General features: G+C 39.0%; 1 protein-coding gene across 5 annotated transcripts in view; it reads right to left on the bottom strand.

The window, feature by feature from the left end:
- Nucleotides 1-19115, bottom strand: part of Meis2 (Meis homeobox 2) — a 204935-nt gene that overhangs the window by 129222 nt on the left and 56598 nt on the right. For all 5 annotated transcript variants that reach the window (XM_078049857.1, XM_005316377.5, XM_013359544.4 and 2 more), the window contains one exon: nucleotides 13649-13794. In XM_078049857.1, the coding sequence (XP_077905983.1) occupies nucleotides 13649-13794 (146 nt within the window). The remainder of the gene's footprint in view (nucleotides 1-13648; nucleotides 13795-19115) is intronic.

The following is a 19115-nucleotide window of genomic DNA, read 5'->3' as shown; positions in this document are numbered from 1 at the left end:
CCCAGTAAACTACCCTGCTATATTTGCCTGGCACCAAGCAGTTTTTAGTTAAAACAAATTTCTTGTCCTGTATTGTACATACAGTAGACATTTTATAGAAAATTTCAAATGCAAAAAGCCAAAATGTCACCCAGATCTCACAAACCCAAAGATAATTACTCATGTGTTCTGTGCCAAATATAATCATATATATTTTACTTTACAAGAAGGTAATATAGGTGTTTTTGAATTTTATTATTATAATAATATCCTTAAACACAATTTTGCATAATTTTTCTGTATATTTCCTATTTCTTTATGACAAAATTATAATGATGAATATTACATATATGTACATAAATACACCCACCCACGCACACAAATACACACATACACATTATTCTTAATTTCTAGCAAGTAAAAATATTCTGTAATAATTTTATTTTACATTTATTTGATTACTAATGACATGGACCATTTTTGAAATGCTTCCTGGACATCTGTACTTCTTCCTTTCTGAATGGATGTACTTGTCTTTGCCTTTTTATCCATTTCACTTTTTTTCCTTATTGATATGTACAAGGCTTTATTTATTAAGAGCACTAATTCTTTGTCTGTATTATGTTGCACATATATTTTCCAGTTGAATGTTTGTCTTTATTTTGTTTATGGTGTTTTAGTGACATCCCAAAGCTCTTAAATTTTAGTTTTACTTAAATTAATCAATTATTATTTGTCTTTATGGTTCTTTTTTAATGTTCCAAAAGGATTTCACTAAACATGAAACAAACATAGGCACATCACTTAAAAAATTGTTAAATGTGGAACTTATTTTCAAGGAGAGTATTGATTAATTTTTTTAAAACACTAGTTAAGTCATTATTCAAAAGCCATTTATTGAATTATTCTTTCTTCCCCAATTGAATTAAAGTGGTACTTTTAAACTAAAACATTTTTCTATGAGTTGATTTGTGAATTTTTTATTATTCAAATGACCATCTTGTCTATTGGGTTACCTAGTACCACATCATTTAACTTTATAATATATTTTATCACTTGGTGCAAGACCTCCCTCACTTTTCCAGAAACATCTTGAATTTTCTTGATTGCTTCATCATTCAGATGAACTGTAGGATTGTTTTTCTGTCTTGATACCAGAAAAGAATATCTCACTGAAATTTTTGTTTACCAGCCCACCATTTCAATACTTTTCTAACTCCATCCCTTTACCACATGTTATCTATACAGGTTTAATATATATATTTTTAAAATTTGTTCTAAATAGTTATACATGTCAGCTGAATGCATTTCAATTCACTGCACACAAACAGAGCACAACTTTTCATTTCTCTAGTTGTACAGGATGTAGAGTTGTACCACATGTGCAGTCAAACATGTTCCTAGAGTAATGATGTCCATCTCATTCCATCATCCTTCCTGCCCCCATGCCCTCTCTCCTCTCCTCCCTTCCAGTCTATCTAGATTTGTGTTGACCTGTTATTTGCTCTTGTCCCTCTTGTTTCTGGGTTGATACACATGGCCTTAAAAAGGATGCAAGGCTGTGGAGAGTTCATTCCACCATGGGCACTTTGCTCCTCATTCATTTCCACCATACTCTCCACTGGTCCCAGTCATGCTCCTAGAGGAGCCCTTTCCTGAATTTCATCAGTGATCCTCCCATCTGTAAAAATGCTTCTGTCTCCAATGTACAATTTCAACAGGGTTTTGACTTTACCTTCTTCCTTCCTACCTTACATTATCCACTGTCATTCTTTCTGTTCCCTAAACCCACACTTCAATCTCTCCCCTTGGATCCCTCTCTTCTGCTTTTTGAACCTCATACCCCATTGCTGGAAAGCCCTCTGCTACCACAATGCTCTGTCTTCTATTCTTCTTTTGTTCCCTTCCAACTTTGCCAACTCATTCATCAGGCTGCAGAATTCAAAGGTAGACCATGACCCCTAAGTGCCAAATTGAAAGGCTTATTTTTAGTCATCCTTGTCCTTGATCTTTCTATACAATCAACTTCCCCTGCTTTGAAACTCCTTTCCTCCTCACATGATTTGATTATATTTGGTCTGATGTCTTTATTTCTGGTCATTAATTTCTCTCCCTACTCTTCAATGTAGTCTTAGGAAGACTAACTGGCTTCTTTCTCTGTACTCTCTCCCTTACTAACCTTAATCAATGGTATACAAAACATGACTTCTACAAAAATCAGCCCAGCTTTCAAACTGTCAGGCAATCAATTTCCAACTTCCACAGAAGTTCTCCCATTTAAACATAAACCTAATGTGTCCAAACCTGAGGCCTCAATATACCTTTCAAAGCTTTCTTTGCTCTTCTCTCATTCATATTATATGCTTTAGCTGAAACAGAGTCTGCCTCAAGAGCTATAAAATCTGAAAACCTCTAGGTGGAGAATCATAGAAAGCCTGATTCAGATCAAAACTATCTTCAGAGAAAAAAAAATTATGCCACCAGTTTCTTACTGCAATGAGATAATTCTGCCTCTGGCACAGGAGTCCTTTCACCTTGCTTAGAGCAGGCCAACAGGACAGCCAGTTTAGAGACATGAAGCTGTTCTTTCCACCAGCTTGGCCAGAATGAATAGTGCAGGCTGGTGGACCAGTCAATTCTCAGGATGAAGAGCTTATGGACAAAGATGTACAAATCACCTTACAGTTTGTTCCAAAGCTATATTAACATCACTGAGAATGAGTTTATTACAAGGGTAGTTTGCTGTCACCTATTTTTTTTTCTCTTCAGTTTGAGTGTGTACATTTTTACAAATTACCTTGACTCATGTTACCACTGAAGCTATGACACAGTATGAGTGGTCCCTAAGGTCTTTGCCTTTCTTCTTCTACACATCATGCTATCTATAGGATTTGATTTCCATTCCAGTCTTAGATCAGAAGACACAAGCACACAATATTTTTTCTTTGATGAGTGTTTCACCCATACCTAAGTCCAAGTTTCATAGAGTTAAGATAAAGCAAATTCATTATTCCAGTACATTATATGGAAACATTCATGGATATCATTTTATAATAGTCTATTATTTTACCCTTTTCCAAGAGAATATGTCTAATCTCAGCTAACCCTCAAAACAATGAAGTGAGAAAACAGGCACTGAAATCTAATGATTTGCCCAAGAGCAAAAAGCTGAGCTGAGCCTTAACCCACTCCCTCTCTGATATATAGCCTTATACACAGTATTTATTTCACTGTGTCCTGAAGTGATTGTTTTGGTAAACACATAGAATTAACAGGTTGTCCTCATTATCTGAAGATACAAAATCACTAGTTTTTAAAAATATAAACATATCCATTATCTATTCCAAAATGGTTCAACCATAGATTCATGAGAATTTACTGCTTTTATTTAACTGATTATACAGTCTTTTCAAACAAGCGTGGGGATGTTTGGGATCGCCATCAACAAGAGTAATATATATATAATTGTACATCTATAAAAAAGTGTATATATATATATATATATATTTCTCAGATGGGCACGGGAAGCCATCTGAAAATTGATACCTTGAGCCAGGGATGTAGCTCAGTGGTGGAGCACTTGCCTAGTATATGTGAAACCCTGGGTTCAACCTTCAGTTCCTCAGGGAAAAATAAACAAACATACAAAAACCTGATGCCTGCATGGGAACACAGTCATATTTGATAATCACTTAAACAGTTCACCAGTGAACATAAAAGCTTTGGGATTAAGCTATAAGAGTGGTCTTTATCAAAGAGCTATCAAATAATCAGTGAGATTTTGCCACACAGCTCTCAACTTAGGCTTTGCAGAAACTAATGCAAAAACTGAGCCTATAATTGACTAATAATGACCCCATATTTCCATTCTCCCTTAGCACTTTTTAAAAAAATCCACTGTGAGGCAGGGCTTAAAACAAGTGTAACAACTCATGAGCTGCCTGCAGGTATCTTGAAACACTGAAATGGAACCTATAACTTTTCACCATAGGGAAAAAAATAAGACTGCTTTTATAGAGAGTTCCAACGTGTCTCCAAACCTACAGGGAATAATCCAGCATTCATCTCATCTATTGATTTAAAAAAAAAAAAAAAACCTTTTTCTTTTTAAAAGACCAGAGTAGCACCACCCCCAGAACACTTGGGTTATTTATTGTCAGCTTGTGACAGAGTCACACCATATATTCTACAAAAAGAAATAAGCCATTTTAATTTTACTGTTGTAGTATGACCAAAGTCATGGGAGAATCCCTTTCTAAATAATTACTTATGAAATTGCTACATATTTTCAAGCCAAAACTAATTCTGGTTTATTTACAACAGTAGGGGAGTACTGCAAAGAAAAGAAAAAAATCTAGACAGTCATATTATAATAAGATAACTGTGGTATTGAAATTAAGAGTATCAACAAGATTTGGTGCAGAGATTAGCAGGAGTGTATATTCATTATCTAATTTTGTTAGGCAAATCAGATTTCAGCAAATTTGGGGCAATGATTGGAAAAGGGCTGGTTGTTGGCCCATGTTAATGTCCTATAATGCTCAGAATAGCTAAGTAATAATATATCTTCATTTTCTGTCATCCCAGTATCCCATAACAATAATCTGTTGAGTTGTAAATTTTTTTTGTGGACACTCAAGTCAGATTCAACAAATATTTGTGTTATCTATTATAACCAAGAAGTGAAACTATAGTTTACAAAAAATTATCTGCCATTATATTGTGACTTGACAACTTATCTACGATTAGATAAAGACAACTTAAATTAGCTGGCAAATTTGGGACTTGGCAATTCAAAATATGAATAGCAAATGTAAAAGCATGAAAATGGCATTACTATTATATTTTAAAAGGATAATACACCTTTAAAGGGTGCCAGTGATTACTTTGCGTATTGTAAACAACTGCTGCCAATCAATTTAAAAAGTGGCACGCAGCACATAAACGTAATAAGGCAAATTCCATTCAACCAACCTAATGCTTCCTACCCAAGTCTGTATTTCTTAACAGGAGCAGTAGGGCTGGATATCATCTTTACACTTCATAATCTGTTCCAAATTGCAAAAACAGACTACAGTTCAGAGAAGGCAGGACTTCCAGGAGTCCTCTGAAAATCTGTGCAGTAACAGTCTGTAAACTCAAAATTGATCCTGAACAAATAAGATCACTTTATGACCCTGTCCTGCCACAAAGCTGAAGGATAGTCACTGCTGTCATAGCCCAGGAAACCTGGCCTCTAATTTCTAATAATTCTACTTCTTCACAAAACACTCTTGAAAACGGTGGTCATGTGGAATGAAGAAATGGAAAAGTTTTCCTATGATTTGAATGAATATTCAGGGGTTTCACTAAACAGAATTTAATGGTACTCTATTCTTAGAATTTTAAAGAGCTGAATATTCACATATGCACATGCCTTCTATTTTCCTTTATTCAAGGGTCCTGAATTCCCCATCTCCTTGAATTCTTCCACTTATTTCTAAACAATTATAATTCAAGTGATGTTTTATAAAAATGGGTGATAAACTTTGAGCTAATAATTACTTTTGCTTCTTTTTAATGATATTTAGTAAGCATTTCATCCTTCAATCCTCTCAATTACTTATTTTTTAAAATAGGCTTCATTTTTTAGATTAGTTTTAGGTTCTCAGCAAAATTGGGAGGAAGGTACAGAGATTTCCCCACATACATCTTGCCTCTGCCTCCAGTATACCCACCCCCTTATCATTCCCCATCACAGTGGTACATATATTACAATAAAAATGAAACTCTGCTGACACATCATTATCACCCAGAGTTCACAGTTAACATTAGGGTTCATTTTTGACGGTGTACATTCTACAGGTTTGGACAAATGTATAATGACATGTATCCACCATTATAATATCATACAGTGTACTTTAAGTGCCCTAAAAACCCTCTGCCCTGCCTAATAGTCATTGACTATTTTTTTTTTAATGACTGTCAGTTAGCAGCTCACAATCTGGGAGTTAATTTTCTTAGCATATCTCAGGTAAACTTTTTTCTAATCTGGACTGTCTGAGGTACATCAAAATATTGTGTCCTGAAATGCTTTTGCATAGGGGACATCGTGTACCTCCTCACCCCCATGAAAAGCCATTGTACCACCACCTCACCATTGACATTGCCTCAATGTCAGTCAGCACCCATGTGAACAAAGGCTGCTGAATCCCAAACCCTCAGTCTCCCCTCTGCAGAAGCTCTCATGATCCAATTCTAAATACCAAATTGGAACTACAAGTCAAAGGTTATGACACAGAAGCTTCCAATGTTCCCCTCACACAGAGTCAATTCAGTTGCGGTATTCTTTCTTCTAGAAGAGTTTCTAGGATTCAACACAACATTAAATTTCTTGGCCTGTCTCTTTAATTTGAGAAATTGTAAAAACGCCGACAGATGGTACACAGAATTGACTTATGTCCTCTATTCTTTACTGAAGAAGGGAGTGCATAGAAACTTTAATAAAGGCAGAAGCTACAGTATGAAGGTCGCTATTAGAATTATCTAGAGGCTCTGGAGACAGCTAGCACCAGAACATGCAGGCTTTCTTTCTCAGACATTCTTTACAGCCAAACAACACTATTGCAGGTTGCCACTGGTGATCACAACCCGGACTTTTAGTACTCTCCTGTCCCAATAAGCACATGATGGATGTGCCATTAGCTCTGAACCTCAGCAACCTCAGAAATTATTCCTCTTCCCACCCCAATCTCCTGCCCCCACCCCTCAAAATCATTATGAAATAGGAAGAACACTCAAGCTTACAGTTAATTGGAAACATTGCAAGAGAAGAGGAATGCTTAGGACAGCATGTCCACGGGAAAATAAATCACCCAGCATTGTTATTTAATGCATTGTGACATCATTTCCTGAAATTAAACAGGGATGACACCAATTCAAGTGATCTCCAGTATAAGGTTCCATTCAAATAACTCACAGATGTTTTCTCCTGGCAAGCAGGAAAACAATGTGAGGGCTCGGGTGAGGGGCAGCCTTACTCTGCTGCGTGTGAGAGGGAAGCTCCCTCTTTGCTGGTGTGTTTCAGCTGTGTTCTGCATGTGCATCCACATTAGGATTCCTCAGCCTGTGAGCCTCCCTTGTATTCTGTGCACATTTGCATCTCTGAATATGAGAAAGCCCATCTCGTCTCTCACTGTATAAATAAGGCCAGCATTTCATATTTGGTATGAATTTGGCCCATAGCTATTAGTTTTTAAGTAGACCAATCTCTGAATCATGGAGGCACTAATTTTCTAGTAGAAATAACTAGTATCCAGGAAATACTGATTAAGTTAACCCGTTATTCAAGGTCTTTAAAAAGATGTCTACTGATAAAATAGTCACAGTGTTCTCATGGATATGCTTTTGGAAATGGACAAGTACAGATATTGGCATAGGATAAATGAGGTGGGCAGTTCTATGCATTTAACCTCACCAGTGTCTATGAGACACCAGAGGCCTCCAGCAGCTGGAAAACCAAGCACGCAATCAAAATTCCAAAATACTTGAATCTGTGCAGCATGTTGGAGCATACCAACTGACTATCTTTGGAGCCACACAGCAATCCCACCAGTAGGTAGGGCAGATATTTACTATTTTCATTTTGAAGGTAAGAAACAGATTCAGAAAGACTGAATGACTTACCCAAGACCAGAGAGCCCAAACCCAGGTCTAATTTCACAGTCAGTGCCCCCACCCCAGCTTTCTGAAATTCATTCCACAGTGTCTCTCAGAGAGTCTAGACTTGAACACTCTGAGGAAGCAGGCAAGTCTATATTTCATTGACAGGAACCCAAAGGGTGAAAGGAGCTTTCTCTACTAAACCAAGGTCCAGCTGAGGCATTCATAACTACTCCATCACCAGTTTCTTCTCCACCTCCCACTCCATCCCAGAAGGCCCACCAGGATACTCTGTTTCTGATTGATACCAGGACTCCAGGATGCTCTCACCTAGCATCCACAAGCTGCCAGAAAATGTTGATTCAGCTTTTAGGAAGTGAGGTTTAGACCATGTTCTCTCCTACTAGCGGGTGTTGGGGACTTATTTGTCTCCCTGTCTCATACAGTGCCAGGAAAGGATGTAGTAACTTCGATGTCCCTGTCCACGAAGCAATGCTTCTTGCTAGCCATATGACTAGATTAAACCAAGAATTGTAGTTACTTTATATTAAGTACATGAGTATCTCATTTAACCCCATAATAACTCTATTAGGTGTGTCTAGAATTATCCCCATTGCACAGATATGGAAAATATGTCTTAAAATAAAAAATTTGCTATATTGCACATTCCACACCCTGTGCTCTCAACCTAAACATTCCACTCCCTCATTTAAGAAAAGAATCCATCAGGATCTGTTCAAGATGAAAAGAAATAGTTAAGGGCTGGGGATGTGGCTCAAGCGGTAGCACGCTCGCCTGGCACACGTGCGGCGCTGGGTTCAATCCTCAGCACCACATAAAAATAAAATAAAGATGTTGTGTCCACCGAAAACTAAAAAATAAATATTAAAAAATTCTCTCTCTCTCTCACTAAAAAAAAGAAAAGAAATAGTTAAGAAGCAAAATTAGTCTATCTCCCTCCCTCCTTCCTTTTCTCCCTCTGTGCACACATGTGTGTGCATGTATGTTCACACATACAGTGCAATAACAAATTGGAGATAACTAATGTTGCTGTAATAAGATCTTGATGAACTCACTGAAGAGATATGTTTCTCTAAAGCAAGACACAACTGTATTTACTCATAACTTGGGAACACTGACTCAGAAGGATGATGTATGTTAAAACATATTTTTATTACCAAACTCAGACCTTTACCAAATCTCATGAAACACATTCTAATAGGTAAGGCATGAAATAAGTGAAAATTGAGTGGCAGGCTTCATTTATCTTTCCCACACCTACAGATATGGAGAGGGGCAAAGCATTTTGCCACAGACAAAGGGCACAGTGTCTACAACCTGCGATTTTAAGAAGGCTGCATGATGTTATGTCACATTTAAGTAAAACTTTCTTCTGATTCAGTACACACATCTTCAACAGATGAGTTTTATCCCTGTGTTTTCAAATAAGACCTTTAGTTAAAAACTGGTGGGAGCCAGTGTGGTCTTTGGGTGTGAGCACTTCCTATTCTTCTTCCATAATCAAGTATGCTCTCTGCAACACAACCAGGGGGGCTCTCAAAGTGTGCCTGAGAGCCCAAGTGGGATCAATGAGGGCTTCTTGGTGGGGAGGAGTTCTTCATGGTTATAAATAAACTGTCAGCCTAGGTATTATTGCTGTTTCTTTCTTTGACTATCTTTGAAGTCAAATAAAAATAGTTGTAATGGCAGGCTTACTTTTATGATATCATAATCTCCAATGTGTTAGCAAAAGGAATATACTTTCCTACAATTTGATTTTTTTTTTTTTTTGCCATTGAGGCCTTTCTAGAAAAGCACATAAATTTCTAATAGATTTTTCTCCAGTTTTCTCTGTATTTCTTAGCCAGAGCAGCCAGGCAGAGCCATTGACCAATGGAAGAGAGTAATGTAAGTACAACATCTTTGTTAGTTGAATTTCCAAAAAAAAAAAAAAAAAATTTATGAGTTTATTTCCTAAAAATTATTGTGAGTTTTTTTTTTTATTAAGATATTCTGGAAATAGGTGGTTAGAAACTATAAAGTAATTATGGAACCTCAGAGGAAGCCAATTCAAAGTGTTTGACTCTGAACATGGAAACTCTCTAATTCATCAAATAGCTTGAGGTTTTAAAATTCCACTTTGGATTTAATTTAAATATTTTCTTCATTGTAACCAGTTATCAACATTGGTTACCCTTTTCCCCCTAAAGTTGGTAGTACACAGGAATTTCAGAGATTGTTTTAACTGTTACAGTTGTAGTGGAATTTGTTCTTCCAAGAAAAAACGAAGGTTAATGATTTTTGTCATATTGAGACTAAGACTTAACAATTGCTACAGTTGGCCTTTGTTGAGGTGGGCTTTTTTCCCTTCTGGGCCTTTTGAGGTATTCAGAATAGGTGACAATAGCTTGCAGTTGAGAACATATGTAGAGAGACCCCTGTGGCTTATTGGAAAAAGTTGCTCCATGCTGGTTGGGTGTTTGGAAAAAAAAAAATACAACCAGAGTTCTTTTATGTTCTACTAGTTAATGAATGCATGAATGTCAAAATGGGCCAATGGCCCATTCAGGGGGCAAAGCCTCAGCAGCCCCCTTCTTTAAGAACACATCCTGAGATGCAAAATACATTTGCTTAACAAATTAAAATAATGAGATAATTCAATTAGCTTCTTTTTTAAAAAAGAAAGAAAAAAGGGTACATCGGGGATTATTGTAATACAAGAACAGGACATACTGCACAAAAGGGAACAAACCAGTTTGAAATAATGTTAAAGAGACTAATAATGGAGGAATGCACATTGAATCATGCACTTGTAAAGAAATTTACATGAAATAATAATTTAGGCTACATCTATTTTCAGTGAGCTCTAGCCAACATTTCACTTTGAAAGTTGAAATTAATTAAATGACAGAAAAATATACTGGGGCATCTCTATTTCCAAGGACTTCCTCATGCCTGTTAGTGCATGTAAGAAAAGAAGTCTAAATTAACATGTCGCTAGTTAGGGCTCTCTATTCTTGGTTTCTGAGCTCAGAATTACAGCTGAGTAAATCTTTGAGCTCATTAAAGATTGGAAAGTAAAAGTTTTACAGGACCATCCTCATCAAAGTTACTGAACCTCTTCTCTCCGGTGGGAGTAAAGTGTGAATGAAGAGGGAAAACATTTTCAAAGAGAAACAGGGGGAGAATTCCCTTAAGATACAAGGGAGATGCAGAAAAGATAAGGAGGATGGGAGACAAGACCAGTGGGAGAAAGTAAGCAAGGGGCCAAGTTGTGAAAGAAGGCCATGGGGAAGAGAAAATAAAGCACTTAGTGAACAGTAAAGTGGAGGAAGGGGAGAGGAAAGGGGGATAGAGGCTGAGGCAGAGCCTGGCTCTAACTTAATGTCCCTGAGCAGCACCAGAATGTAGGAACAAGGAAAGGAGGCTACAGATGCTGCAATGTGTCCCTCTCTTTTGGAAAACAGGGAAGACGAAGGTTCAGAGAACTCATTGGACTTAACAGAGATTCATCAGCCTTTACAGGGGCAAACTGAACTTGAAATGCAGGTTTCTTGATTCCCGGGCTCTGGTTATTTGAGTCTTCTCCCCACCCCAAGGATAGGCATTCATTAAACACTTTAGTTGAACAGAGAATTCTGCACAAAGCCTTGTACACATTTAACTAGATGAATGCTCTACTGGGGTGAGGATAACTTCTTACAGTTAGTTCCCAGTACAATAGAACCAAATGCCCTGGAATCCTTGGTCACCCACGATTCTCAGCCAGTGGCCACAGTGCATGGTGGCACATTGCCCAACAAGGAGATAGGAGATCTGAGCTTTTCGGGGCAAGGCAAGAAAACTACCGAGGCTCCTGACACTTCCACGTGAGAATCAACCCACGGAATATGGGCAGAAAGGCTGGGGGAACAGGAAGTTTTAAAATCAAGTAAAGAAAACAGCACTCGGCTTCTCCATATTTCCCACCTCTGAATCTGAGTGTTTGGATGGCAGAGACTGTGAGATTTCTATGCAACTGCTAAAGATGATAATGAGTTTAGCAAAGTCATCATAACATGGTGAAAAAAATACAGGAGGTGGTGACTCGGAAGGCTTGGGTCCTGGACTCAGCTTGACCTTCAGCTGGTTGCTTCCCTTTCTGGGTCTCAGTTTCCTCCCTGGTAAACACAGCAGCCAAATCCTCTAGGTTCCGAGATTCTGTGACATTGGTTTGGATGACACAGAGGCTGAAAACACATGCAGGTGTTTGCTTGGAAAAGCAACTGTCCAAGTCTTTATTTTCGACCAGTAAAAGCAGAGCATGACAGAGGACAGGGGGGGAGGAAAGCAGCCAGGTGAGCTGGTCAGGAGAAAGCAGCCCGTCTGCCATAGGCGGCTACCCCGTCTGTCTTAGTTGCTACTCTAACCAAACAAACCTCGGGTTAAAAATGAGAAAACCCTCCCCTCACACTCACTCGACTTCCAAATTAAAAACATTTTACAGGTTAGTAAATCTCCAGCTGAGGTGATGTAGCAAAGAACAGCTGTGAAGTAATTTTGATAATGATGAGAATAATAACCACATGGCAAGGTTCAGGGCTTTGCTGTTGCAGCTTCAGTGCTCCTGAATAGATAAAAGTGATTAAATACTCCTGATTATCCCTGACCAATATGTAATGGATTTACAGCCCTTTCAATTAGTCAGTATTTGCTTAGGACTCATTATTTTGTCTTTGGTTAAGTAATCAGCCCAGAGACCGCATGTTCTGTCTAATTCCTCTGAGCCGAGTTGTGCAGGGCCCTGACCTTTGAAATGGCCATAGCTGCAAGGCAAGAATAACCACTACCACGGCAGCCTCGTTGGTTCTCCCAGCTAATCCTGACACCACAGGCCAGATCGATACACCTTAGTTTGCTACTAATGTCCTTACATCAAAATGGCCGATTTAGGAATGTGAATCTATCACTTTTCCCTCCTCACCACCGCACCACCCCTTGCCCTCTGCAGCTCCGGTGAGAAGAGCAGATCAGCAGCCACCATCATAAATAAAAGTGGAACCTTGTGCTGGACCCATGACACTGTAACTAATGTCATTCAGCATGGCGACACACAAGTTGGATAATCAAAGACCTTCAGCTTCCAACATGCTCCTCTGTTTTTAAGCATTAGCCGAAACAGAATGGTCTGAAAACAATATCATGTCAAGAAGCATCCTCTGAAATTTTTACCATTTTCTCAGAATTTCCAAGTGGACAATAAAATGTAAGCATTCCTAGTTCCTCTGTAAAAGTATATTGTCATTTTTTTTTTTGTCATGAGAGTCTTCGAGTCAACAGTATATACTGACACATAAAACCCATTTCAAACAGGAGGATAAAGATAAATTGTTACTTTAGAAGTGTTGCACATGGTTAATCCTCTCCCGGAAGTGAACAGGGTTAGTTCTTAAGATAATGGACTTGAACAGCAAAAAAAAAAAAAAAAAAAAAATCTTTAATTTCCACCTTACAAACAAAGGCATTATAGTACCTATAACCCTTCAGCATTTGTCATTAATACAAGACATGTTTGTAAACTGCTTCAGCAAGGAAAGCTGCACCTGATACTGTGAGCTTGGACATGCATGTGGCAAGATACTTTTTTTTTTTTTTTTGCCTCCTGGAAGAGACGGCTTTTGTTAATAATCAGCAGTGTTTATGGATTTGTGAGCTCCTTCCAGCCGTTTCCTTTAGTTGTGGTTGCATTATCTGAGGTTTCTCTCATATCATTCAGCAAAAAAACACACATTTACTCATATATACTGTTTAGGATCTCTGACCACTTTGAGTAAGGTCCACTGCTGGCCTCTTAAAATGAAACCCTGCTACCTACTGGAGGATGATGTTTGCATGGTAATATTGATAACACTTGAACTGTTTTGTTGGTCATCAGATTTCAAGAAAAACAGGCACTCTTAATTTTTAAACTAATCATGCAATTCGCTAGAAGAACTTAGCAAAACAACAAAAACTTTTCTTTCTCTCTCTCTCTCTCATTGTGACTTACTGTGAGATGCTGGAAGAGCCACGCTCTCATGATATTTGTTGCTACTTTGGGGAAAATGCCTCTTTTCTTCTGGCGTTTTTTGTCCTTGTCTGGATCGTCATCGTCACCCGTACCAGGTGAAGCTACACTGTTGTCTAAACCGTCCCCTAGTAGGAAGAAATGAAAACGCATTAGAGAAAACATAGTAAGGGTGCCAACAACAATGTGCGGCTAATGACGAGCTCAGCTAAGCTTGTTGAAAGAAATCCATTAAGCGGGTATATTCTCTTTCATTAAAGTATAATTGGAGACACAAATATGTAAAAGACAAAATTAAACCAGGCCTCTTCAAATGTTAATTTTGTGTGTCTCACACTCGCCCATATCATTAATTCAATTATAATTGTGTGCTTGACACAGTGCAGTAGCTCTTTGTCAATTATGGAATCCAATGTGGGAAAACCGCCATCAGAAAACCTATTCGGTGGAAATGCATCCCCATGCCCAGAGTGAACACATACTGTAGGGTAATCAAGTTAAATGTTCTGTAGTCTATATATTCTAGGCTGCCTGCATAGGTGACAGTAACTGTGTCACTGTTGATTGCACATAACGCACTGCCTGCTCAGCCCCTCCTAGAACTGTCACCTCCTAAGCACGCACATTCGCACACTCCTCATATGACCCTGCACTCAGCATTTGCATGACATGAAAACTTTTAGCTCTCTGCACCACTGATCATTATCATGAGGGGGGAAAAAGATACACATCAAGGTAGGGTGCTCACTTAATCAGAAGTTTCTATCAACATCTTTCTCTTCTGTGCTTTTCTCTGGCATTAATTGTGCATTAGCAAAAATCATTTACTTTTAACAGTCATAGTTATTTTTTCTTGCCCTCCGGCAAAAATGCCTTGAAAGCCTGCCTGGAGGGCATCTAAATTATGTATCTGAAAAACTCTTCTGGCAAGGCATTGCAGGACCCCTACTTTCTTAAAATTCATACGAGCACGTCTTCCTGTTTTTGGGAAGGCATCAATCAAGAGCAGCAATATATGCCATATCCCTACATTAATATTTGAACTAATAACTTTAAAAAAAGGAAAGAAACAAGATCCGACTTGTGGCATAATCAAATGCAAAATAAATGAAGAATACGGGGACAGCACTGGGGCTTTATAGATGGCTGTGTTTTCCTTGCACATCATTAGCCTGGAGCCACACGAAAGAGGAAAACAGAGAAGTGGAGAGTTTATGCTCCCTGCTGGTGTTTAAGAAGCCAGGGTCCTGGAAGGACATCTGGGAATTGCGCTGAGATGGGGGTTTTTGTAATTTAAGAATAGACATTCATTAGCAGTAAATGCCATAAATCCCATGCTAAGTAAAAACCTTGTCCAAGAAAGCCTAAAACAATAAACTCTGTGCTCAATGTAGCCTGAGCTGGACGCTCTGGAGCTTCCCGAGGAATGCTATAGATCCACCAGCTCATTGCCAGACCCACTCCCCGACTCCTGGACTGTGCGACAACACAGACTTCCTGCCCGCTGGGTCACTGGCCTTCTAACTTGAGATCTGCTCTGTGGGCTTCCCTGTACCTGTTCTTTTCCTTTCTCGCAGAAAACACCCTCAACCTTCTTTGACCAGAGAAGCAGAAAAACCACAGCAAAGAGCTGGCAGATTAATTTTATTGACATTTCCATTTTCACTGCAATGCGATACCCTCCATCACATGGAAGAGATGACCCTCACTATTTACAGACTGACAGGCCACTTCATTACAACCACCCTGCCCCAAGGCAAAGCAGCTCCCTTCCATCTGCCCAAACACTAGAGCATGACCCCGAAGTTGCTGTTCTCTTTTTCTTTGCCTTCTGTTATGATAAAAAAAAAAAAGAGGGAGAGAAACAGAGACCCCAAATAGTGAAAGAACAAACCAGTGTACAGGGAAACAAAAGGCATTTGACTTTCTGAATACTGGATATATAGAATCCAGTCTGCATCTGCCTACCCTCCTGCACACCCATGTACACCAGGGGGTCGCCTGCACAAGAACACACACAAACACACACACACACACACACACACACACACACACACACAGGCTCACGCAGGGACACGTGCACACGCTTTCCACCATGCCAAGGAACTGCTGCAAGGCAAATTCTCACCCACACTAATGGCTTCTGACTGCTCCTTGGCAACCCTAGCATTTTAACCTGGGTGGATGTGCTCTCCAAAATACAGACACTGGAGCGATCTCATCAGCTGTTCATGTGACACAGATGGAGAGTGGCTATTAGGAGCCAGGCAGTGGGCCTTGGGGATCTGAGGTGCTGTTCTGTAGCCCGAGGCGATTTTGAAAAGCAGTACCCGGAGATGAGGGAGAAAAAAAAAAAAAAAACCCACACTGCAAGTGCAAGTTTGAAGTCTGTCTGTCTGTCTGTCTACTTACTATGGATAGAGATATCTCTGTCTCTTAATGTAAAATCTATGTGGGCTATCTGAATGTACATTTCAGATAATGTATGTATGGAATAACTCTTCCTTCAGTGTCTTCCAAATATAAAAACACACTCTGTAAACAATGCCTGTGTGTATATATTTCTTCCTAAGCACATATGGTTTCTGTGTATATGTTTAAGCTGAAATTGTCAGGATTTTGTTAAAATCTCATTTAGCTTTTTTTGATAGATTTTTGAATACACTTATTTTAAAAGGTTAATGGCTTAATTGAAGGAAGTTCAACGAAAAAAGGCATTTGCCTTTTTAACCCAATCAATGACCTTAAAAATGAGAGACAGCATTTCCACAGTGCATTTTCTCTTGTTTAAAAGCAAAGAGGTCCGATAATGCCTTCAAACTATATGAATCACTATATTTAGCTCAAAAAAAAAAAAAAACATAGCAAGCTTGAACATTCTTTGATGGTGACTGACTTAAATTGGAGAAATGGTAGCATTACATGAATTTTAATGTAAAGCAGTCCATTTTAGACAAATGTTATGAAATATTTAAATTTAGATTTCATTTAACAAATAATTATAAAAATATGTCTGGCTTTTTATTAATAACAAAATACTTTTAATATTAGTGTTTATATCTCTATAAGAAAGAGGGATTTTCCTCTTCCAAAGTAACAATAAATACCATCATTTTTTCCTCCAGTGGACTGTGAACCAACTCCAGAATAGAGTACCAACAACAGCATAAAGGAAAATTTGAAAGGAAACTATGCTTTTCAGCCTAAAATAAAATTCTGCAGATGATGCTAGAGTTAATAAATATTAAAGAAGATATTGTATTTTTGTTTTAGAGCTGTGTGTGTGTGTGTGTGTGTGTGTGTGTGTGTGTGTAGGATGGTTGGAAATCCCTCACACATGTGCCAAACCAGTTCATATGCTCAAGGTATGTATACTAGCACAATTGCCCATGCCAAAGGACATTTGAAAGCTGATAGCATATAGTTCACTATCTGAAGTTAGGATTCAAGATTGTGGACTCCTTGAGGGCAAGAGCTGTTTCTTGCTTATCTTTTTTATCCCAAGAACATATCCCCATGCCTTTCCAGAGCACATACACAGTGATATTGGGTGGATGAATGACTGAATTGATTGATGCACTTACTCAAGGGCCCTTCGGTCTTTCTATCTCTACTCTAGGGAACACACTTACATGGGGCTCTTAAGAGCTGGTTCCTATGGTATAAATAATGCCATTAATAATTTGAATATTAATAATTTGGCCTGGGTCAGTCACCTGCGTGTACATAGTTGCTCTAAACACACCAGGAACGACGCATTAAGTGTGTTGCTCTAAACGCACTTAGAAGGCCTAAGTGCCTGTTTGAGGGACTAAACCACAGGCCCTATTCTACCAGCATTGCTATCTCTGATGCTGAAAATCTAAACAGAGAAAGGCTGGGTGTGCCAGGTGTGGTGGTGCATACCTGTAATCCCAGCTGCTCGGGAGGCTGAGACAGGAGGATCATGAGTTCAAAGCCAGCCTCAGCAACTTAGGGAAGCCCTAAGCAACTTAGTGAGACCCTATCTCAAAATAAAATATAAAAAAGGGCTGGTTATGTAGCTCAGTGGTTAAGCGCACCTGGGTTCAATGCCCAGTTTCAAAAAGAAAGAAAGATTGGGTGGGCTTCCTTTAAAAGATTGCTAATCCCCTGACCAAGGGAATAGTCTGAGTTTGGGGAAAGATACTTAACACAGATGTGCACTAGTGAACATTTGTGTGACCATGAGAAGGAGGCCTTGGAACAAATAAATATGGTAGATTGAATGATCAGGTGAGATTGTTAAAAACACAGGTCCTAAAGCCTTACCCAGACTCACTGAGTCAAAATATCTTAGGGCAGGGACCAAGAACTGGTATTTTTAACAATGCCTTGGATTTGCTTTTGCCATTGGCCTGAAGCTGGTTTTTTGGAAGCCACTCAACCAAGTGACCTAACTTGAAATGGTACACAACCTCAGGAACAGTAAGTAGTTAAAATTCCACTTTCCTCCCATGAACTGGAAATGATTATGATTTAGCCTGGGCCTTGTTCCCTGCAGGAAAGCCATAGCATTCTGACCATCATCAGAACTGCAACCCCATGTACTACACTGGCCATTATCACCCAACCCCATGCTAATCTTCCGGTGGTGAAGGTTAAAGAGAACTCAAGAAGCTGCAGGGCATTGGCTTCTCAAAATGAGGTCCAGCTGCTTCAGCATCAGCTAAGAGATTGTGAGAAATGAAAATTCTCAGGCCCACTGAGTCTGAAATGCTAGGTGTAGAACCCAACAATTTGCATCAATAACCCCTCCAGGTGGTTGTAATGCCACTTCAGCTGGAGGACCCACTGTGGGCAGTAGAGATGATCCTCTTAGTTTACTACCCCTTGTTGCTTGAAGGCCTCAATCTAATCTCTGCATCCTCCTCCTGTTTTAAGACTGTGAAGTATTTTGAGAGCATCTCTAGTTGGATTTACACTCATGCTCTGGATGAAGTTACACATGCTTCCCATGACTGAACAGGGCACAACTCTGCTAAGTAGCTCCAGCATACTCCTACTTAAAAGAACAATGCTGAGAGCCTAGATGCTGGAAGCTAAATCACGGGATACTACCATCATCCAGGAGTAGACAAAATCCATAAGCAAAACTGTTTATCTGGAGAATCAAGGAGGATGTGGACCCACTACAAGAAGATTGGCAGATGACCCTATAGCAGACATTCTCACCCATAAAATTCTTGGTCATAAAAACTACCCAGGCAAAAGGACATCATTTCCTGCCATTGGCATAGTGTCTTACTCTCTTTGGCCAAAAATCTGTCTGTATTGTAGACATCAATTACTTGGTTTGGGAAAAAAAAGATGATAAAAACAGCAGGTGCTATTATGAGTCTTATACCACAGGGGCATGGAACTTTCACTGTCCCTCAGAAACACAATGCAACAACCACAATGGTCATAGTCCAACTCTTACTTACACTGT

The sequence above is a fragment of the Ictidomys tridecemlineatus genome, chromosome 5 (genome assembly GCF_052094955.1).
Source record: "Ictidomys tridecemlineatus isolate mIctTri1 chromosome 5, mIctTri1.hap1, whole genome shotgun sequence".
Lineage (NCBI taxonomy): Eukaryota > Metazoa > Chordata > Mammalia > Rodentia > Sciuridae > Ictidomys > Ictidomys tridecemlineatus.
Note: the sequence above shows the minus strand (reverse complement) of the source record. Positions and strands in the feature narration are given on the sequence as shown.